The sequence below is a fragment of the Aulonocara sp. 'chitande type north' Nkhata Bay genome, linkage group LG4 (assembly GCF_057382095.1).
Source record: "Aulonocara sp. 'chitande type north' Nkhata Bay isolate Kocher_YH1m ecotype deep benthic linkage group LG4, A_spYH_male_GT1.1, whole genome shotgun sequence".
Classification (NCBI taxonomy): domain Eukaryota; kingdom Metazoa; phylum Chordata; class Actinopteri; order Cichliformes; family Cichlidae; genus Aulonocara; species Aulonocara sp. 'chitande type north' Nkhata Bay.
Window position 1 is genome coordinate 14,090,778 of NC_141347.1, and position 23,582 is coordinate 14,114,359.

At 43.8% G+C, this 23,582-nt stretch overlaps 2 protein-coding genes and 1 pseudogene across 3 annotated transcripts; 2 read left to right on the plus strand and 1 right to left on the minus strand.

The window, feature by feature from the left end:
* The first annotated feature begins 8,232 nt into the window (after positions 1-8,232).
* On the plus strand, positions 8,233-13,445 carry litafd (LITAF domain containing). Of its 2 annotated transcripts, none has more exons than XM_086288628.1 (5): positions 8,233-8,344; positions 11,773-11,822; positions 11,923-12,012; positions 12,107-12,308; positions 12,564-13,445. In XM_086288628.1, the coding sequence occupies exons 2-5, from the start codon at positions 11,777-11,779 to the stop codon at positions 12,679-12,681; spliced, it is 456 nt and encodes a 151-aa protein (XP_086144754.1). In that variant the 5' UTR covers positions 8,233-8,344; positions 11,773-11,776; the 3' UTR covers positions 12,682-13,445. The 2 variants fall into 2 exon arrangements, with proteins under 2 accessions (XP_086144754.1, XP_086144755.1); XM_086288629.1 differs by having other exon boundaries at positions 11,926-12,012.
* Positions 13,446-17,050: 3,605 nt separating this feature from the next.
* On the minus strand, positions 17,051-19,184 carry LOC147332185 (transcription factor 7-like 1-C). The gene is made up of 6 exons (XM_086290777.1): positions 19,155-19,184; positions 18,531-18,607; positions 18,169-18,319; positions 17,906-18,013; positions 17,744-17,786; positions 17,051-17,172 (listed from the first exon to the last, which is right to left on the minus strand). Exons 1-6 carry the CDS (start codon positions 19,182-19,184, stop codon positions 17,051-17,053), a joined length of 531 nt encoding a protein of 176 aa, XP_086146903.1.
* On the plus strand, positions 19,015-23,132 carry LOC147332186 (uncharacterized; annotated as a pseudogene).
* Positions 23,133-23,582: the final 450 nt, after the last annotated feature.

A 23,582-nucleotide genomic window follows, 5' to 3' on the forward strand; every position in this document is an offset into this window, starting at 1 on the left:
TTCCCCCCCTCTTCCTTTCTCCCTTTTCTTTTCCTCATTCAAGTCTGTCCCGTATCTAGCAAGTGAAAATAAAATAAAGAAATAAAGAAATAAATAAAATAAACAATAAAAGATGAATCAAATGGACCATTACGGCAAGGCTGGGATAGTCAATTTGGTAAAGTAAATCTGTTGGGCATCTTTCTTTGCCTTTAGACAATAATTCTGATGGCAAAAGAACCAAACGGGACAGGCAGAAAGAAAAGAAAAAAAAAAAGAACACACTTTGGCTAAAAAAGTGTTGACCGGCAGAATGTCTGGCAAAGAAGAAGAGCACACTGCCACCTGGTTTAGTGCAGCAGTGGCAGGTGTGGTGCAGAGACATAGGGAAACATAGGGCAGGGACTCCACCTTAAAAAATTATTTTGTTCGTGGAAGAATCATTCTTGAAATCACACACACGGTCTGTTGGCACTTATAGAGCTTAAAGTAATAATAATAAGTGGGAGCATGTGCATGAAAACTTATTAATCAATGCATTGAAAAAGTGGGCTGTCAGCTAAGGGCAGAAAACGTTGGCATCAGGCTGGATGTGACTCAGCAGGCCGAGTCACATGCCGCAGGGCGCAGTCAGTGTTCAAGGTTTGGGTCTGACTCACCGTCCAGTGTCACCACATCCTCCCAGTTGTTTAGTAACATCACAGAAACGAACACACACGATGCTTTGCAAAAGTTTAAGGCGCTCTGAGTTAAGTGTGAACCTCTTCTGTGGAAGCTGTCTCAGTGTCTCCTCATGAAATCTCACATTGACCTCACTGTGTTAGGACCCAAACTCTAAGAGTGGGACACCGTAGGTCACAGGGCTTCTTGTTCTTCTTGTCATGCTGCAGGGTGAAATGGGAGCAACCGGATGCTTCCATGAAGGTTGTCAAAGCATCTTAACTGCCTAACTTGAGTGACAAGCGATCAAAGAATGCTTGGGAGCGGTAGGGACACCTCGACACACGTGTGTGACACAGTGTGCGATTGTGTAGGGATGTTTAGAGACGTTAAACACCCACATTTGCGAGGAAGGTTACAGGTGTGTTTAATAACTGAGGTATTGTTTTTTCCAATGCGAATGAGTCCAATTAGGTGACACATGCGGTTTGCTCCTTATAAAATCAAAGAAAAGCTTTGTGGAAGCTGCTGTGTTGAATGGTGCGAATCTATTGATCTCATTTTTTATGTATAGATTGGAATTAAATCACTTATAGACAGATTTATAAGAGATGGCACACAGAAGGATTTCCAAGGACCAACCCGTTGACCCTGATTCAACACCAGAACCAACACATGAGCTTGTTAGATGAGCATTCCTGGAAGAAATAGTTACAGCAACACTAAAGTCTTAACACACACAAACCACAAAAAGGTACAAGTTCCTCAAGATGAATGTCCTCTTCGACGGCCTTTTCTTGCCTGCAGCTGAGGCGTTTCTATCACATTGTTTAACGTAAAGCAATTCTATAATAGATTTCTTTATTATCCATATTTTGCATTTTATGAACTGTTTTTTGGACAAATATACACAAAATGAACAACAAAATAAACATTTTTGTAGCCCTGCAAAAGTATCTCATGCTTTCTTTTTGCACCAGTGTGTACTGTAGGTCTGAAACATGTGTAAGAATAATGGTGACGGTGTAGGGTTACATTTATTTGCTCCAGTCACCTTAGGCACTGTGAACCACCAGTAACAACGGAGCAATTTATATTCCCTGTCTGGTTGGCGAGTGGTTATTAGAGGTTGATGGACAAGCCTCGGTTACACAGGTCTAGAAACCAGTCAGAGACTTTCCTGGCAACCACCAGTCACTAGGGAAGAACATGTATTCCCCAATCAATTGGAGAAGGCTTCGTTGGGATTGCTTTGGTTGCTAGCAGATTGCCACGGTTGTATTTGGTTGTAGTGACTTTACTGCAAATATTCACCAGCTGTAAAACATGCAACGCAAACTGGAAACAGGGATCATTAACCTTTAAAGTAAAAGCTGCACCTTTTCAAACATGTTGGCAGCAGCGCTGTGGCACAACTTTTTTCCTGTTTCTAGTTTGCGTCACACTTTTTCACCTTTCATTACCACTCTGCAAGTCATTAGTAGACAACTTTGCGTCTTTCATGCAAACTATGACAATCTGCTAGCAACCACAGCAATCGCAGGGAAGTTTAAATGTGTCTCACTTTCTTTTAAGACTTGCTGTACACTGGCGGCAGTAATATTATTTTAGGTTTTTACTATCATATGAAAAAATATATATGTAATGGTATCTGTTGCTTTAACAAACTATGATTTAGACAAACTACAATTCTATGATTGTACATTTGGTAAAATATTTATTTGATCCCCAGCTGAATTTTTAAGTTTGCTCACTTACAAAGAAATCAACAGTCTCTACATTTTCTGATAGTTTCATATTTCTGGGGAGAGAAAGAATATCAACCAAAAATAAAATAAAGAAAACACTCATTGTATAAACATTAAGAATTCATTTGCATGTCACTGAGTGAAATTAAGACTTGATCCTCAAATAACCTTTTTGGTTGGGGGTGGTAAGACGTTTCTTATAGTTGGTCAAGTTCGCACACATTTTTTTTACTTGGCTGCCACTTGACAACTTGAACTTTCATCTCGCTCCACAGTTGCAGATGCTGTTTCAGATTGAGGTCTGAAGACCAAAACCTTAATGTAATTTTTCTTTAGACACTCTTGTTGCCTTGGCAGTATCTTTTGGGTTTTGTCATGGTATCCATCTTCAGTGTTGAGGGACTTTACTTGGAGTAATACGCAGCCCTTTTGTTCTTCCAAACATGCCAGGTCAAGTTGCTGTCAGAGAGTTTGATTTTGCTTTCATCTCACCACAGTACTTTCTCCCAACCTTCTTTCATTCATATATATGTTTATTGGCAAACATAAGTCAGGCCTGTACACGTGCTGTCTTGAGCAGGGGATCCTTGGGAGCTTGCAAGATTTCTGTCCACTATGGCCCAGTATGTTACCAGTGGTGCTCTCGGTGACTATGGTCCCAACTGCCTTCAGATCATTAACAGGCTCCTCCTGTGCAGTTTTGAAAGGTTTGGGATCATCCACCACCTTTCTCATGGTCATTCTTATTTCATGAAAAAGATCTTGGATGAAGTTCGATTGAGAGTGCAATTGGTGGTCATTTTAGATTCATTCCATTTCCAAATAATCACACCAATCTTCTTGCTGATGGTCTTGTATTCTAGCCTTGAGTAGTTGTACAGTTTTATCCCTGATGTCCTTTGAAACTTTTTGGTTTTGCCGGTGGTGGAGGAGAGGTGGAATGGAAGAAACCGATTCTGTGGACAGATGTACTTTATGATTGATTGATTGATTGATTGATTGATTGATTGATTGATTGATTGATTCTTCCTGGGTGAGGTGTTCCAGGCATATGCCACTGGGAGGAAGGCACATCTTTGTCTTGGATCTCCTCGCTGGAGAGATTATATCTCTTGGCTGGCCTGGAAACACCTTGGTGTTGGATGGATGGATGAAGATTGTAATCGTTGTGCCTCATGGGCAGACAGCCCCTCTGTGGGAGGCAAAATTCTGTCTGGGTTATAAGAGATCAAATACTTATTTCACTCATTCATATGAAAATCAGTTTAACTTTTGTGTAATGTTTTTTTTTCTTAATTTTTGGCTAAAATTGTGTCTCCCTCCATTAAAATTAAACAACAAATAAACAATAAATATAAGATACTGTAATTATTTTTCTATAAGTGAGCAAACTTACAAATTCAGCAGGGGTTCAAATAGTTATTTCCTACACTGTGATTCATAACCTGTTCTGAATTTCCCATTAGTTAGATCCCTGATTATTAGGCCGTCTACTTAAGACTGAAAACAAAAGACTAAAGGCTAAAACCTTGATAGCCTTGTTTTCTTTATCAGCAGATCTAAACTTTCTGGTACTAGCAGATTTACATCTCAAACCCACTTTAGATTATTCTCACTTTAAATGACCAGTCTTGTGAGTAATACTATAATACTAGGTCATACAAATTTTAATCAGCTCTAACTGACAGAGTTTACTTCCCTTTGTTCCCTGCAGTCTTCAGTTATAAAACTGGAATTGCAAAATGGGCTGTTACCATTATCATTGTCATTATTATCATCTTTAACATTGTGCCTGGCTAAAAGAAAGGATCAAATTGGATGAACCCCTGCCCGGGCATTTCCTGCTCTCAGTTTATATAAAACAGGGCAATAAACACAAACACAAATTATATTGGAAACCCATTCTTTCTAAGGAATGTCACACTCTTTGGGGATTGGTCAATCGCTGGAATGTTGCTCATCTGGCCCATCGAAACATACACACTCTCATTCACGTACAATTACCTCACCCACTTGTCATAATTCAGACACACCCAGCACTCTCACCCATACCTGTACGACTGACGTTCCAAACGACTGTTTTGGGATGAGGATGGGATAAACAAACCCAAATAAATATATGTAATAGTTTTAATGAAAACTCTGATATTGCATTGCAACCCAGGATTTCCTTTATAGTGCAGATTTTCCTCAGATTCCTCTCAATCCCAGGTGTTATCAGTGTTCCCCTTATAATTCATTTTCCCATGCTTCAAAACTGAAACATTTCACCATGTTCTACCTTTACATTTTCTATATTTTCAGCCTGTTTCATTAAAATTTCCTTGACCTACTTGTAGCATTTAGAATATGTGCTTCATTAGTCTACAGCGATGAAAGGTCAGCGGGGTCGACCCTGTCGAAATGGGTTTCTGTGTTGGGAAACAAGCTGTAAATCTCACACCACAGACATGTAAGGTGCACTCAGGCATGTCACTGAACCCCCAGGTGTACTCTGCAACCCAGTGACGAACATAAAAATGTGGTTAAACTGCTCTAAGGTGCTTTGGAAAAAAAAAATCAAATCTTTAAGAACATCTTGTAAGCTGAAATGACGCCAACATGAAAAAAAAACAAGAAAAAGAAAAAGAGGCAGTTCTTACCGAGCCCCCCAGGGGACATGGGAGAAAAAAAAATTACGGAGGAAAAAAAAAATTAGGGAGGAAAAAAAAAATTAGGGAGGAAAAAAAAAAATTAGGGAGAAAAAAAAAATTAAGACGGACTTTTGCGAGCGCTCGCAATACTTATTGCGAGATCTCGCAATACTTTTGCGAGATCTCGCAAAAGTCCGTCTTAATTTGTTTTTTCCTCCCTAATTTTTTTTTATAAATAAATTAAATTAAGGTTAAAAATGAAATAACTGTACAACACAAATTAGAATGAAGGGTAAATTTAACTGGGAAGAATAAGATAAAATATATAAATTAAAGTTGAAAATAAAATAACTGTACAACAAAATACACAATACACAATATAGAACTATATAAGAATGTATGAAGAAATCTAAATATATACACAATAACAGCAGCTGTACAAGTATTAACTGGAAATGAAGAATATAGTGACCAGTGTTGTGCAAAAACAATGTCCAGAAAGTCCAGTGTGTGTGTAAGAACCATATGTGTGGGTCAGTACTGTGTGGTGGTGTGATTGAGAGACCGTATCGCCTGCGGGATAAGTAGCTCTAGGGCTTTTTCTCTGAGCAATGCACAGTCTGAAATTTTGGGGAACTTGCTGGGTTGCTTTCTCCTGTGAAGATTGTGATATCATGTTCCCATACACCTGAATCCTTCAAATCAAATCAAATCAAATCAAATCACTTTTATTGTCACATCACATGTGCAGGTACATTGGTACAGCACATGTGAGTGAAATTCTTGTGTGCGAGCTTCACAAGCAACAGAGTTGTGCAAAATACAATAATGTAAACAAGCAAAATACAAGAATGGCTACATCTGAAACTAATAAATATATGTACAATATATAATAGTATATGCATTTCTGGATGTGTATACTAAATATTTTTCTACGTGTGTGTGTGTGTGTGTGTGTACACATATTTTACAAATTAAATAGAGTAAACAATGAATAGAATATATAAAATAAAATAAAATAAAATATACAGAGTGAGACATGTGCAAAACAGTGGCATTACTGTACAGTATGGAGTGCATAATGTTAAAGTTCCAGTAGTGAAGCTGAGGTGTCTATGACGTGTTCAGCAGTCTGATGGCCTGATGGAAAAAGCTGTCTCTCAGTCTGCTGGTACGGGACCGGATGCTGCAGAACCTCCTTCCTGATGGAAGTAGTCTGAACAGTTTATGGCTGGGGTGACTGGAGTCCTTGATGATCCTCCCTGCTTTCCTCAGGCACCGCTCCCTGTAGATGTCTTGGAGGGAGGGAAGCTCACCTCCAATTATCCGTTCAGAGCACCGCACTACTCGCTGGAGAGCTTTGCAGTTGTAGGCGGTGCTGTTGCCATACCAGGTGGTGATGCATCCAGTGAGGATGCTCTCAATGGCACAGTGATAGAAGGTCCTGAGGTTGCGGGGGCTCATGCCGAATCTTTTCAGTCTCCTGAGAAAGAAGAGGCACTGCTGCGCCTTCTTCACTGTTTTGTTTGTGTGTACTGACCACGTAAGATCCTCAGCCAGGTGTACACCAAGGAACCGGAAGCTGCTCACTCTCTCCACAGCAGCGCCGTTGATGGTGATGGGGGTGTGTACTTCTCTGCACCTCCGGAAGTCCACTATCAACTCCTTTGTCTTTGCGATGTTGAGTGTGAGATGGTTGTCTTGACACCAGTGGGTCAGGGCGCTGACCTCCTCCCTGTAAGCCGTCTCATCACTGTTGGTGATAAGACCCACCACTGTAGTGTCGTCCGCAAACTTCACAATGATGTTGGAGTTGTTAGTGGCCGTGCAGTCGTAGGTGTAGAGTGAGTACAGGAGAGGGCTCAGTACACACCCCTGTGGAGCACCAGTGTTCAGTGTGATGGGGGATGAGGTGATGCTGCCCAGTCTGACCACTTGGCGTCTGTCAGACAGGAAGCTAAGGATCCAGCTGCAGAGGGAGCTGCTCAGTCCTAGATCCTGCAGTTTCCTGTCCAGCTTCGAGGGAACGATGGTATTGAATGCTGAGCTGTAATCTACAAACAGCATTCTCACATACGTGTCTCTCTTCTCCAGGTGTGACAGGGCAGTATGTAGTGTCAGGGCTATGGCATCATCAGTGGACCTGTTGTGGCGGTATGCGAACTGTAGAGGGTCCAGTGAGTCGGGTAGTGCAGAGCAGATGAAGTCCCTGACCAGCTTCTCGAAGCATTTGCTTACGATGGGGGTCAGGGCTACAGGTCGCCAGTCGTTCAATGAGGAGATGGTGGAGGATTTGGGTACAGGGACGACGGTGGCCATTTTGAAGCAGGCTGGGACTACAGACAGAGAGAGGGAAAGGTTGAAGATGTGTGTGAACACTCCAGCCAGCTGAGCCGCGCATGACTTGAGGACGCGGCCGGTCATGCGCGGCTCAACCAACCAAATCAACCAAATCTTCTGCTTTTACAGGCATTTTATTTTTTTTATTTCCTGTTAGGCCTACTGACTGGTCCTTTCAAAAGACTCCTAGAAATGCTCCTTACTACAGCCTCAGGCCTGGTTAGATTTCTTTATGGTCACAATCCTCCTGGATGCAGAGTGAGTACCAAGGGGAGGTCACTGGTGTAAGACTGTTTGAGTCTGTATGTTAAAATATCCTTGGACAAGAGCCTGGAATTGCCTTCTATACACCCATCAGTGTGAATGAATGATAAAAGGCACATGAGATAAAAAGCTGAATTAAAACGTTAGTCCAGCATAAGAACCCTGCCTCTTGCTCCATGAGAGCGAAGGGGCTCCAGCCAACCCTATGAGTCTTTTTGGCTGTCAGATAATAACCGATTCAGTGTTATTGATTGATGAAATAAAGTCTGTTAAACCTCTTAAGGTTTCTTTTGATCCTCATCTTCAACTTTTCTGTGTTTTTTAGCATTCTCTAAATTCTTGTAATATGTGTCACTTAGAGTTTGTTGATGGCCAACAGATCAAATTCCAGGACAAAAACAATTCTACAGCTCAGTCTGCCTTACAGGGAAACAGGTTATTCTGACTAAAGTAACACACACACACCCTCAATAATCTCACAGAAACAAAGAACATTTCAAAGATGACGACCGGTTCAGCCTTTGAAAGCTACAATCAAAACCATGGAGTGACTCATCACCACAGCATGTTCGTGGTTAAAATGGTGGAGGTGGAGCTTTGGGTGTGTTGGGAGAGGTTCACCTACAGGTAGAGGGACAGGTGGAGATCTTAACCAGAATCTGTCTGGACTCTGCATCAGCAACAAGCTCATCTCTGCATTTTGACAACAACCCAGCCAAGGTAAGTCTGCCAGACGTTTGTGTGTTATAGGAAGAGAACAACGAACTGTGTTCAGGCTGACGGAGTGGAGAATCGGGTTTGGTTATTTTAATGGGAAGGATTCAAAGAATTGAAAACTGAAGACATAAAAGGACACGACAAGAATAAGAAAGCCAGGTTTGGGATTTTCTGACAAGTGAATTTAAAGTGAGTTATATCGCACAAAAGAGACCAATTGGAAATCAAATATCACATGATTAAAATTCAAACATTGCATAAATCACACAAGGGAACAGAAATACACAGGAGCCAATATTGATTTTTATTTATGCGCATGTTTCTGCTAATCTGCCAACGTTTTCTTGACTTTTATGTTGTTACTTCAAAGACTGAGGTTGTGCAGCATAATGCAGCTATAAAGGTGTGTTACACTGCACCTTTACAAAAAAAGGGTTCACTCTAAACGCTTTAATTCAGGATTTACCATGAACATTACTGTCTGACTGACTTACATTCTGGACCTGCAGGGACATTGAATTAGACTATAACTTAGCGCATTTGACAGAGACGGGGCCTGGTGTAGGATTCAAATCATCTTCATGGGTAAAATTTCAGGTGTTACGTTTTAGATTTCTTGACGTACTTCAGCTGGGTCTTGAAAAACCATCATAAGTAACTGATCCAGAGTGAGAGTGAGGACGGTCTTTGCAGCAGTTGCTATGGCTGACATGTAAACAATGTAAAAGATTGCATTTTGAATGCAGTGAAAGGACATGCATGTGCACATAGTGAAAAAGTTCCTTCATGTTGTTGTAAATAAATATATACATTTGTTCTGTATCCAAGTATTTCATTTTCAAATTGCTTTTAGGGGATTTCTGTAATTGTTTTGGCTGATTATCAAAGGTGAACTGAAAATCAAGGTCAGAGAATGTGATGATTGTTTAATCAGGGAATTTCCAGATTTAAACTGCCCACTGATTCATCAGCTGAATACTGAAATGCATCATGGAAAAAAATGAAAAACAAAGTTCCCTCCCTCTCTCACGTGGAGACACAGGTTTGACCAGCACCAGAGTCTCGGTGAAGCCACGCCTACAGCAGGGTGTTAACTCATATGTAACAAAAAGTTCTACTCTGCATCTCATTCAGTTTCACTGAACTCATCATAAGCCCAAGACTGCACTGCATATTTACCTAAAACCTACCTGCTTAATTTCCATGAATTTCCTTTTCCCCCCAAAAGCATACGTACATCCCATGCTAAATGGTCCTTATGTGAAGGGAAAGAACTCTGGGAAGCTTCTGGGAAGAACTTTATCCAATTAATGTGCCACCGGCTATTCCGAGCACAGAGATCCAGCAAGAGAAAAAGCAGCACATTAGATAACGTTACTGCTCCTTGTTAACAGTCATCAAACATATTGTATTTCTGCAAAAAAAAAAACCACAATAAAAATCCTGCTCTCTCACGACCAAATTCAGAGGGTGTTGTAACAGTTTTGGCTGGCACACCCAGAGGGAAGCATGCAGCTCAGTCGCATTCCTGCGCCATCATATGGGTGTATACAAGTTCTCAATGTCTATGTGTGACACAACGATAAAGCGGTCGATCAGCTTCTGTTCTGAATCGGACTTACCTAGGCTGGTGTAGCAGGTGGAGACATTAAGCAAGACCCAATAATGTAAATAATACATTTTAGGGTGACGTATCTTGGTTAAGGTTAGGCTAGTGTGCTGCAAATGTAGTGAGGGAAACAAGGCTGTTTGTGTAAGAGAAACAGAAAACCATTCAGAGAATGAATGGTTGATCAAGGTAGCGCCCAGTTATTGTGCATGTCTGTGTGGAAAGAGAGAAACGAGAAAAGTGAGACAAAAGGAAACAAGCTGAACGCAGAGAGGAACGCGCGAGTATACTTTAAGCTCTGTGATCCTCCATCAAACCAGTCACATGACTTCTGACTGTCAAAGGGCCTTTCTCACACTGCTGGAGCTTCAGAAGCACAGTGAGGATGTAATAGAGTGAATGTGTTCAGTTTGGGAATGACTCTGTAGAGTGGATTACATTTTACAGGCAAACATCCAAATCTATAAAATACGTCTGGCAGCTGTATATGGACACATTTAAATTACAGCATGCTCTTCCAGAGGGAGAGGTGTCCAGATAACACCGGAAACAAACAGACATTTTTTATACTGTGAGCCATGCGGCATCACATTTGTGCCTTCTATCATAAGAATACAGATTATGTTTAAATGATGTAACATCAAATGATTTTTCACATCCTATCTCTGAGCTTTAGATTGATATTGATATAACGACTGATTGGACAGTGATGCTTTTTGGCAGATATTTCAGCTCTGATTTTGACTTTTACTCAATCTATGTTCACATTCTCTTAGCTTATCTTATCATTTATCTCCACTTCCTCTGGCTCGTCTTATCATCGCAGCCGACACTGGTCACTGGTCGGAGACACCAGGAGCACTTTTTGGATACCAGCAGTGTGTATCGGAGATGATTATGTCGCACGTGCTCTACACGCTCATGAAATATATAAATAATCACAATAAGGTTGTGTTACACCTGGCACACAGCATCCATGTAACTCATACAATCTAATACTTTAAATATCAGAGCCAGCGTTGGATTTCTTTACCTTTTGGCATGTACCTTGGGGGATGGCACCTGCTTCACACGTGGAAGCGTTTTGTTATAATATAATTAGAAAGACTTCACTCAAAGTTTGTTAGTCTCAACATCTGTTTTTAAAGTATTAAAGTCTGAATTTCAGTATCATCTCAGAGTATACAATCAAATTATCCAAGCAGTAGATTCCACTGTTATTTATTTCCTACTGCTACTACATATATAAGATTGTCACATATGATACATATACTTTTATCAAGTACATATAGAAAGCTGTGCACACGAAATGCCTTACGAGTAACATTTCAGCCGTACAAACGAATGAAACATTAATTAATTCAACAAATATCTTTGGGTTTATGTTGCATTTAAGTCAGTAATGTAATTTCTCTGGTAGCCTGATATTATACATGAAATGGGAAAACAAAGCACTAATGCAATTCCAAGGATTTTCTTTAAGAAGGAGGTCAGAAAGAAGTTTCTGTGAGCAGCCACACCTGAAACAGTCCAACTGGCACTCAGACGCTCCTAGGCGTTTCCCAAAAGCTGCTCACATGAAAGGTCCCTACAATGAAGGGCTAGATATGTGTCAGACAGGAATGAGAGACATTTTCATGGTGACCGAACCGGCAATGTTTCAGTTCAATCGCCAAGGCTTTGGTTCCCTCTGGTGGCACAAAGCAGCATTGCATTTGTCTTGAGCATTGGAAAGAAAAAGGGAAAGCAGAATCACAGGAGAGATCTCAGGTATTTGGCCCTGACCGCACCCTTCATTACAGTCCTTTTTGTTTCTTTGCAGCAAAATGAGTGCAGACGGAAAAAAGGAACCCCCTCCCTACATCATACCGGGTAAGCCCACAGCTCACACATGCTCAGTCAATATTCATGATCATTATCGTCATCTCCTCACCAGCTTGATTCTTTCCCTTTTCCTCTTCATATGGTCCAGTAGAAAGTCAAGGTGATGGCGTGAGAGTTTACCACCCCCACACTCCTTTCACCCCACCCTCCACGCAGACACAGCAATCTGTCACGCCAGGTATTCTTCTCACACCTGAGTCTCACACTTTTTAGAAGATTTAAGGTAAACATACTGTTGTTCATTGTTTTGCGTGTTTCCTGTCTTCTCTCAGTGTACACCGGCGGAGGGGGAGGCGCAGGTCAAGGTTTGGACTCTGGAGAAGGCAAAAAAAAGTTTGTAAGCTACGACATGGGACTGGGGACTGAGTCCGGCATGACGACCTGCGCTTCCTGCCAGCAACAGGTTATGACCAATGTCACCTACAAGGCAGGAACGTACGCCTGGCTCATGTGTTTACTCTTCATTTGCTGTGGGTGAGTGGTTTTAATCAGTTAGCTTCTTTTTAGCACCCCAAGGCTTTTGAACACAGATCTTCTTTGTTCAACTCTGTTACTTGATTTTTATCAATTTTATCTCTTGTAAATACACTGCATACAGCACACTTCAAAGGATGAAGTGGAAACGTTCTTTCTTTTCATGTCTGTATATGCATGTAAAAATGTAATAAAGAATGATCTCATCTGCTGTATGACAGCACGACTCTAACCTTCTGTGTGTGTGTGTTGCAGGTTAGTCCTTTGCTGCTGCCTGATTCCGTTCTTCATGAAGAGATTCAAGGATGCTTACCACACCTGCCCACGCTGCAACAGAGTGCTGCACGTTGAGAAGAGGAAATGCTGTAAATGATGAGCACCAGGGCTGATATGGCACCGTAGAAATAAGAAATAGCCTCCTGTTACCTTTGTCTGTGTCTTATGGTCAACCGGTAAAAAAAATGGCATTTTCTCAAACTGGCAGAGAAAGGTGACAGGGGTAAATGCAGCTTGTTTCTATGGATGACAAAGCCAAACATGAATGACTTCTATCAGATTATTAGGAAACAGACTGGGAGTGATTGTGTTGTCCGAGCTTTTGTTTGTTTTTTTTTTTTGCTCTGGCAAGTTACAGAACACCCCATGCACTTTGAAACTGTTATCATTATACTCAGAAAATTTTGGATGCGTAATGTTAAAATGAAGGTTTGTACATAGAATATATTGCATGTTTTATGCATAACGGGATTGCACAATTTCTGAATAAATCACAGCGGCAGTAAATTACACATTGAACGATAAAAGGGTGCAGAAATAAATATATTTGCTCATCTCCAGTTTCATGAGTCATTGCTCAGTAAACTGATACACAAAGCATACTGGGTTAATGTCATATTTGCATATGTGTCACTCAGGCAAGGCAAAAACAAGCTTACAGTTTGTTATATTGGAGTGCTGTAAATATAGTTAAGCCTTTTGTTCAGACTATTTGAATGTATTCATTCATTATATTGCAAATTACAATGCAAAAGTAAACCCCCCCACCCCTGGAGGATGAGCATGCTCTATTGCTCTATTATTTACTACTATTAGCTCTATGATAACATTATTTCTCTAATAAAAACAGATATTACAGAACTCTGCTGTGTTTGTGTTGGTTCTTCTTCTCTCTAGAAATGTCACATCTACATTGATGGAGTACTCAAAAAAAGTAATGCATTTACTCATTGCCCATCTTGAACATAATGCAGTATGATACTGCCAGAGAAAGTCATTTGTTACTGTGCTTGTTTTATTACTTTTGCATTACTTCGTAACATGCCCTGAAATGCACTGTCACGCAGTTAACAGTTAACAATGAAAACATTAGTCCCACACACTTACATGAATCCCTTTCCTGTTTAGGACAGACATACAATCTTTTCTTTTTAGTGTTGACACAGAGCAGCTGAAAACCAGACCAAAGACACTTCAAAGCAATCGACACAGTCATTCTACTGTATAAACGCAGTAGAAACGGCTTTGTTACCTGTTAAAACTAGGATGTGGTTGCTGGGGTGGAGCAGAACTGTAGTTACCAATAAGTAAGTACAGATAACATAAAGAAATTAACTGTTTTGCAACTTATAACTGCGTGATTTTACCTACTCTTGTGTTCTACATTATAGTCAATCCTTTTAAAAAATTCTATTATGATTTATTTTCTACCATGTCTCCTGCTCTCTTGGTCAGATCTCTCTAAAAAAGGACACGCTTTACCTGAATCAATAAACAATGTATAAAGTCAGAAAAACGGATTGCAGCTTCAACCTTGTAACAGGAATCTTCTTTCTGTTTCAAAAATGACTTGATATCACTCATGACTTGGGATGGGTATCGTTTAAGTTTTATCCGATACCAGTACTGTTACGGATTCAAATATTGGGGATGGATACAAGAGGAAAAACCACAATAACAACACTGGTCCGGCCGGGTTGAGTCAAACAATGATTTTAATGATCACACGCGTGGGAGATGGACACCATACGCAGACAGCATCAGATCTCAAAATGGTGGAGCATTGATCAAACTCTTATAGCCTTTAGTGGCCCCCACCTAATCATAAAAGCCTAAACATTCACATTCTTTCTCTCACACGGCGCCTAAGCTACGACCTTGGCTCCCTGTTTATCTGCTCCTGCTGAGATGGGGCAGAAAACTCCAGTATGTTCTGTTCTCTTCTAATCAGACAAATAAGGCGATGACTTTCTGCGAACAGTATTTCTTATAACTCAGCAGTATAATGCATCATAAAACAATATCATTCATCCACAATAAATCAGCAGTCTAATGTAATGCAAATCAGTTTAACAAATGCAATAGTTATCACCTTCTTCTAATTCAGGAGAATAATGCAAACTAAAACTACATAATAATTCACAATCTTTAATTAGGGGTCTAACATGGCATAAAATAATATTATAATCCCACAGTACCAAACCGGTACTTTTGAAACGGTGCCGGTGCTTGAACCGGTGCTTATGATGGTGTTTGCTAGTTCACCTTACATGCATTAATTTAATCACGTGGTTAGCCTACTCAACGTAAATTACACACGAACAACATTAAGTGACTCACCCAGAGAAGAATGGCTGCTGCTGCCATCATCATCCGTCATCATTTCTGCTACACTGACTCTCCTCTTCGGGTTCTTGGGGGATGTTGCTAACTCCGGTTCCGATAACAGGCACCACACCCGCAGAAGATGTGCTCGGTCTTGCAGCAAGCTATCAAATACGGTGCATTTCTCGGCTTAAAAAACCCCCGCTATGTGTCGCCAGGCATTTTATCAGATTCGAGGTGTTACCTCATTTGCACAGTATCACCTTAAAGAACTTGTTGCAGAGTTTGCATCTTTTGCTGTGAAGTACAGCCAGACTTTTGACCGCTTCGCCTTGGGCATTTTTAATCTGTAGCTCTGCTCTAAAAGAAAGTACGTACCTGGGCCCGCCTACTACGCTTGCAAAGGTAAAATGATTGGCTAGAATCCAAAGTGTATGACATCTCAGGGGAAAAAAGAACACCGAAATAAATAATCGTAACGATTACGTAATAATCGTAATCGGCCTTAAAATGCAGCTTTTAAGGCTGCAGTGTCACGGTCTGGCTGGCAGACCGTGGGGAGATGGGGAAATAGGACCCAAACGCCGGACTCTTCAGTGCAACAGTGTTTATTTACAAGGTGGTGAAGTAAACAACAATAAATCCCCAGTTTCCCAGACTCCCGTGTAGTGTCTTCTTCCCAAAAGTCCCCGTGTAGTGCTCTCTGCCCCAGTGTCCCTGCACTCCCCGTGCTCACTGCTCCTTCTCGTCCCACACTCCTCCTGAGGGGAAAACAATAGAGGCAGCCGTTAACACTTATCCCAGCAGGCATACACTCACACTTGACTTGTTTGAAGACTGACGTGTAGTCAAACGCAATAATCCAGCGTCGGTGGAAGCTCCATCGCTCATCTAAATAGCTCCCCCGACGAGCCCAGATGAGGAGCAGGTGTGCGGCCAGGACTTCGGGTGTGGCCAGCCCTCAAGTTAGACCACGCCCCCAGGGCTGAAGGTGCCTGTAATTTGGCCACAGCAGAAAGGCAAAACACACACACACACATACCTGCCTACATACAGATGTGCATAGAGGCAGTGCAGACAACACACCAAATAATAATAATAATAACAACAACAATAATAGTCACAGTCCCCACTGCCCACGGACCCCGAGTCCCCAGAGCCGGGTCCGTGACATGCAGACCCAATTGGGATACAGTTTGTATGTGCTTTGGAGTTTGTACGTGCTTTGTCTCTAGGGGCCACCGTATATATTTATATATAAATAAAACCACAGGCACAAAACACATCTGTGGCAGCCAGAATTCTTGTTGGGTTGTAGGGGATCAAATCCTTATTTCACTCAGTGACATGGGGATCAGTTTATAACTTTAATGTTTGGACCCTGTCTCAATGCTATGAGCTCGTTTGTTATGTTCCAGCATTTTAACATTGTATTTGAACAAGTTTATCAATTTTAGAAATGTCACCCATCCATAGTTTCATTGTTAATGGGTGACTGGTGTAAGTGCCTTGAGGAAAATATCTTACTTCAGCAGTTCAACAGCACTGCAAACTTAAGCCTTTCCAATTACTGTGAAGTTAAATCAGTGTCTTCCTAACAACAATTTTTGTAACGGCTGAAGTAGTTGTATATAAGAGGCTCTACCATTAAAAGTTGTGTTTATAGTTTATATCCTTACTACAGGAACAGCCAGCAAACAGTAGAGTCTCATAATGGGAGATCAATCAGAGGTATGCTTTCAACGTAATGAGTAGATCAGTCTGCTGCACTCTGGACAAATCTGGAGACTGTGAATTTCTATCAGTACATAATCTAACATACTTTTTAATGTTAAATACAGAGAATCTTTAATGACATTAAGGTAACATTTCAGTGGACAGTTTTACAGATTACATTTTAATATGTCAAAGCAGCAAAAACACATGTAAATAATAAAGACACATAAAAACAGAAACATAAAAACAGAAGGACGCCTAAAAGGCTCAGTAGTGACTTTCATCTCTGCCTTTATTTTGTTAATGCACGTGTGTTGCATTAACAAAATGAGGAGGCCTCGGTCTGGAGTGGAATGATTGGAGCAGAGGAGGCCTATGATGGAAATGAATCCATGAGGGTTGGTTTGATTTTCTTGAGGACCAGTCTAGGGAATTTCCCACTGAGAGGAGTGATGCTGAGACTGTGTGGGGAAGGAGACGGGCTCAGGGTGATTCTGTTTGAGGAACTTGGTGCGGTAGAGGAGATCAGTGGTGTGAATGGAGGGGACTCCGGGTGAGAGGCAGGAGGTGTTATATTCTGGTCTCATTCACGACTGACTCCAGAATATCTATTTCCTACCCAACGGGGTAGTAAGGTTTATTAAGAAGTCATGCCACTCAGATTGACCCTCTGCCATGTACAACAATAACATACAGCCTAACAATCTGGCCCAACCCCGACTTACTTGTGTTCCACTCTAAAACGTCCGTGCAGCAACACAATCCATTGTGGAACAAATCATCTTGCAAACAATAATTCACTTTATTACAGGAGGGACTAATACATTTTCACACAGGCACACTGACCGGGTTCAGTGTGTTTGGCATTTGCACCAGTACTGTGTTCTGATTGATTAGGGTGTTAACACCTGGCTGTGTCTGTGGCTGGCACACCCAGACTCTATCCAGCTGATGTGGTTCCTTCATCGCTGAATTAGAAGATGGCTCTGTTTGACTTGGTCTCATACAAGGTTTTTTGGCCTGCTGAGCGTCCTCTTAAGGTTCAGAAGACACAAACAAAAACACAGTGGTTCTTTTTTAATAGATTTTTGACTTTTTTCCCCGAAATATTCTCTCACCTTTGCTGCAGTTGCGATCTCTGACTCTCTTCCTCTTTTTGCCCTAAAAACAAACACATCAGAATTTTCCTGAGCTGATACAAACTCTCTGCAGTGACTGTTTCATCATTCAGTGCAGTGAAAGGCACATGCATGAACTGTATGTTGGCACTTTGGACATACATAGTTCTCTTTGGTTGACCAATTCGGATGTTCTGTGGCGTGATGACATCTTTGTGTTTCAGCCTCGTCAAAATATTTTTTCTGCTCCTTCTTTGAGAGCGACTTCCACTGTGGATAGAAGATCACAAGAACACACTGTCAGCTCGTATAAATACACAGAAACACTGCTACTACAAATAACTACAGGACAGCTGGTACACATGCACAAACAAGAGCACAGAACATTAAGAGATGCATAAATATATTCAGAGTTACACACTTACTCTCTCTCCCACAGCTGCATTCACAGCTGCACTGTTACTGATATTTAGCTCTGCTTTGACCTTTGGCCTCTGCTCTTTAAGGTACAGCATGAAGGCATTTGGGGGCTTCTTAATGTAAGCCTGGTCTGTACCCTGTTTGGTTTGATGCTTGCTGCTTCAACAGGAATAAAACCCAGAGTGAGAGCATGTGTTACCACCGTGTACAACTGTGAGGAAAGTACTTTAAAAACGTGAGTAACGCTGTGAAACTGAATGTAAGGCGACATCATTAAAGGAGGCTGATTTTAATAATTCACACACACATCTGCAGATAAATGACAGATACCTGCAGATCAGTGAGAAAACGCAGCAGAGAAACTTACTTTGGAGCGCAGCTGTGGGGTGGAGGAGCTGGAAGAACAGCTGCTGTTTTTGCCGATGGGATGTTGTTTACAGGCAACTGATACAGTAGATTGTGTGGAGAGATGGAGAAGGACAAAAATCCATAATACTGACACTTAGTCCAGCATTTCAAAGACTAATAATGATAAACAGCACAGAAACATGCAAACTAAACTGTTTTTCTTTCATTAGCCTGAAGCATCCAACAGGTTCAAGCACCTTTATCAATAAAAATCTAACGACAACTGTCTGAGTGTCTCACCTGTCTTTGGCTAGCTATGCCATTTTTGGGACAGAATTGTTCTCTTTCTGGGATCCTGTGGCACACATTCATAGGAATTTGAACTTCTTAGACTGGGACTGACATTTTATATCATACAGAACTAAACTAAGGACAAGTATTATGTGCAAACAGGACTTATCAGTTAAAGTCAGTTAGTAATTAAAATATGATATTGTGGCGGACCACCAGGTGGCTCCACTCACACACAAGTTGAAAGGAAGTGTGGGGGTGGAGATTTTGGCGCTGACTATATGTGAAGTTCTGTCAGTTAATAAAGTTGTTGGAGTGAGACACTGAGACCTCTCCTGTCGTTGTTACATACCTCCACATTGGTGACCCCTGTAGTGAACATGCTAAGGCTCGACGACGAAGCCAGCTCTGGCCTGGAAGCATCGGCGGCCGCCGGACCTTCACCTCCGCCGATGGCTGCGTTTGCTGTGGCGCTTAAATTGCCGGATTTTTGGCTTCACGATCCTCCTTCATGGTTCATGCACGTAGAAGCTCAGTTTGCTCTTCGTGGAGTTTCAGCCGACGACACTAAATACCACCATGTGGTGGCCTCACTTGACCCGCTGTCAACCCGCCGTGTGATGACTCTCCTCCGGGATCCCCCAGCCCAGGGCAAGTACGCCGCCCTCAAGGGGCTGCTGCTGCGGCGTTACTCCCTCTCTGATGCTGAGCGGGCCGAGAAACTCCTTTCCATCGCGGGCCTGGGCGACGGCACCGCCCTCGAGCTCATGGAGAGCATGCTGTCCTTGCTGGGCGCGGAGGACGGAGGATTTCTCTTCACCCACCTCTTTCTTCGACAGCTGCCGGCTCCAGTGCGCGCTGGCCTTGCCAACTCCCCGCTATTGGCCACGAAGGATTACCGCTCCCTTGCGGAAGAGGCGGATCGCATCCTCCTGGCTACCAGGACTTTCGGCGTCCAGACGGTTATTCAGGACCCACCAGCGTTTTCCCCCTCACCGATGCTCCACGGGCCCTCCGACTCGTCCACTGTGGCCGGAATCGCTGCACGGCGGCACCGTGGAAAGGGGCTTTGTTTTTATCACCAGCGTTTTGGAGCGAAGGCACGGCGCTGCCTCCCGCCTTGCAGTTTCCAGACCCAGGGAAACGGGCATGTCAGCGCTCTGTAGCAGCCGCGACCGCTGGCAACAAGGAAAGGCTGCTTTTCTTAGAGGACTCACGCTCGGGGAGGCGTTTCCTGGTGGACTCCGGCTCACAGAAGAGCCTTCTTCCCCCGGCTGGCTCGGACAGGCTAGCTGAGGGTTGCGGGCCATTGCTAACAGCGGCTAATGGCTCTCCCATCAAAACCTTCGGTGAAAGGTTGGTGACTGTTTGCTTTCACGACCGTGACTTTCAGTGGAACTTTGTTGTTGCTGCTAGCTCTGTGCCTATAATAGGCGCTGATTTTCTTTGTGCTCACGGACTACTGGTTGATGTGGCTAACAGACGTTTAATTGATGCTGTGTCCTTTTCCTCATTACCCTGTTTGACTCGGGGTGCTCAGCCCGTGGTGCATGCTAACTCAGTAGATTCGGGTGACGTTTTTCAGTGTTTGCTTTCTGAGTTTCCCTCACTCACTGTCCCCACCTTCTCGAGCACGGTGACGAAGCATGGGGTAGAGCATTACATAACTACAGTAGGGCCCCCGGTGTTCGCGCGCGCGCGCCGCCTCGACCCCGCCAAACTGGCTGTCGCTAGGGAAGAATTTGCCACCATGGAGCGTCTGGGCATCGTGCAGCGTTCGAACAGTGCCTGGGCTTCTCCGTTACACATGGTGCCTAAATCTGATGGTCGGTGGCGACCTTGTGGGGATTTCCGCCGTCTTAATAATGTCACGGAGAACGATCGTTATCCCATTCCCCACATCCAAGATTTTTCCGCCCATCTTGCGGGGACCTCGGTTTTTTCTAAGATCGATTTGGTACGGGGATATCACCAGGTTCCCGTGCGCGCGGAGGATGTCCCCAAAACCGCCGTAATTACACCTTTCGGCCTTTTCGAGTTTCTGCGCATGCCGTTTGGCCTGAAAGGTGCCGCCCAAACCTTCCAGCGGTTGATGGACTCGGTCTTGCGCGGGCTGCCCTTTGTTTTTGTATATCTTGATGATATACTGGTGGCCAGCAGCTCGAAGGAGCAGCACATGTTCCATCTGCGTCAGGTTTTTCAGCGTTTGGCGGAGCATGGACTGATTATTAATCCGTCTAAATGCCAGTTTGGGTTGCCCGTTCTCGATTTCCTTGGGCACCGTGTTTCCGCCGAGGGCGCGGTTCCGTTGCCTGACAAAGTCCGAGCTGTTTCGGAATTTCCGCGTCCCACGACTGTTAAGGCACTGCAGGAATTTTTGGGGATGGTGAATTTTTACAACCGTTTTCTCCCCAGAGCGGCACATCTGCTGAAGCCCCTTTATGGGGCGTTAAAGGGTAAAAAAGCTAATGACCCCGTTGACTGGTTTCCGGACAGCATCCAAGCGTTTTCTGATGCTAAGTCAGCGTTAGCTAATGCTGCCCTTCTGGCCCACCCATCCCCCTCAGCGCCGATTGCGTTGACCACTGATGCGTCGGACATAGCGGTGGGTGCGGTGCTGGAACAGCGAATCTCGGGTGTCTGGCAACCGCTCGCCTTTTTCAGCCGTACGCTACGTGACAGCGAACGCAATTACAGCGTTTTTGACAGGGAGCTACTGGCGCTCCACCTGGCGTCTCGTCATTTCCGGTTTTTTCTCGAGGGTCGTCACTTTACCGCATACGTGGACCACAAACCCTTGACGTTTGCCATGTCCAAGGTTTCCGATCCATGGAGTGCACGCCAGCAGCGCCAGTTGGCAGCCATTTCTGAGTTTACCACGGACATTCGGCACGTGGCTGGTAAATCCAATCATGTGGCTGACTGTTTGTCCCGTGCGCTGGTTTCTCCCGTCTTTCTCGGCATAGACTACTCCGCCATGGCTGCCGATCAGAGCGGTGACCCTGACATCCTCGCGCTTAAATCCACCCAGACGGGCCTCATACTGGAGGACAGACCCGTGCAGGACGGTGGTCCCCTCCTCGTCTGTGACGTTTCCACCGGCCGCCCTCGCCCTGTGGTTCCCGCTTCCTGGCGTCGTCAAGTTTTTGACTCGGTACATGCTCTCTCTCATCCAGGGGTCCGGGCCTCTGTTAAACTGGTCAGCTCTAAATTTGTTTGGCCAGGCCTTCGCAAATCTGTTAAGGAATGGGCGTCGGCGTGCATTCCCTGCCAGCGCGCGAAGGTTCATAAACACACCAAGGCGCCCCTGGAGCCGTTCTTCATACCCGGCAAACGTTTCGATCATGTGCATGTCGATCTGGTGGGTCCCTTGCCCCAGTCACAAGGTTTTACGCACCTTTTGACTGTTGTTGACCGGACCACCAGGTGGCCGGAGGCGGTCCCCCTGGCGTCCACTACCGCAGCAGTGGTGGCCAAGGCGTTTTTGTCGACCTGGGTCTCGCGTTTCGGCCCACCCGCGGACATTACGTCAGACAGAGGCCCCCAGTTCATTTCCGAGCTTTGGTCGGCCATGGCTGATGGACTGGGGGCTAAAGTCCACCGCACAACCGCATACAACCCGCAGGCTAATGGGATGTGTGAACGGTTCCACCGGTCACTGAAGGCTGCCTTTCGCGCCTCCTTAAAGGATGGCAATTGGGTTGACCGCCTCCCGTGGGTTTTGCTTGGGCTGCGCTCTGCGGTTAAGGAGGATCTCGGCGCTTCCCCAGCTGAGCTAGTGTTTGGTCAGCCCCTCCGCGTGCCTGGAGAATTCTTGCCTGAAAATCCTCCTCCCTGCTTCGATCCATCGGTGCTCTCTCTCACCCCGCTTTTGCACTCGCTTCGGGTTCCTGGTCCGGTGCACCATTGCGTGCCTGACACCTTTGTTCCAAAGACTTTAGAGACTGCTAAGTTTGTTTTTGTCAGGCACGATGCCCACAGGACACCGCTGCGGCCGCTGTATGACGGCCCGTTCAGGGTTATTGAACCGGGCCAGAAACATTTTGTTTTGGATTTTGGGGGTCGAAGGGAGACTGTGTGTGTTGACAGACTTAAACCAGCACATGTTCTTCCGGACAGTGATGTAGTGCCGGCCCAGGCCCCTCGCCGTGGCCGACCTCCTGTGCTGGGGTTGACAGTCTCTGGTTTTCCCCCCAGGACTACCCCCGGACCACCAACGTTTGAGCCTCCTCCTGCCTTTCCTGCTCGCCTTCACCAGCCTCGTTCACAGGATGGACCTTCCTCTGCCTGTTCTCTCCCTCCCAGGTTCAGTCGTGCGGGTCGTTTGCTTAGACCCAGGGTCCTGGACTGAATGGAGACCTGACTGTGTGTTCAAGGGGGGGTATGTGTGGCGGACCACCAGGTGGCTCCACTCACACACAAGTTGAAAGGAAGTGTGGGGGTGGAGATTTTGGCGCTGACTATATGTGAAGTTCTGTCAGTTAATAAAGTTGTTGGAGTGAGACACTGAGACCTCTCCTGTCGTTGTTACATACCTCCACAATATGTATTTTATGAAGAAGTCAAATACCAAAAAGTACATAATATAGTGAACGGGTTGCAGTTGTTCATTAGAAACATTGAAATAGTTCATATATATATATAGTCAAGAATCTACATTAATTATCAGAGATATAATATTTAACAACACTAACAAGTTATATGACAGTTTCATCTGATTCAAAGCATTTTTTTAACCTTTTAGTTCAGATTTAAGTCAAACTGTTACAAATTTAAAATA

Bases quoted from the DNA above. Each gene is read 5' to 3' on its own strand.
- LOC147332185 (XM_086290777.1), bottom strand. From the start codon at position 19,184: ATGTTCACTACAGGGGTCACCAATGTGGAG. The intron at 18,608-19,154 runs GTATGTAACAAC...CTACTGTATCAG, and splicing joins CAGGGGTCACCAATGTGGAG to TTGCCTGTAAACAACATCCC. The intron at 18,014-18,168 runs GTAAGTGTGTAA...TTCTATCCACAG, and splicing joins ATGCAGCTGTGGGAGAGAGA to TGGAAGTCGCTCTCAAAGAA.
- litafd (XM_086288628.1), top strand. From the start codon at position 11,777: ATGAGTGCAGACGGAAAAAAGGAACCCCCTCCCTACATCATACCGG. The intron at 12,013-12,106 runs GTATTCTTCTCA...GTCTTCTCTCAG, and splicing joins ACAGCAATCTGTCACGCCAG to TGTACACCGGCGGAGGGGGA. The intron at 12,309-12,563 runs GTGAGTGGTTTT...TGTGTGTTGCAG, and splicing joins TTACTCTTCATTTGCTGTGG to GTTAGTCCTTTGCTGCTGCC.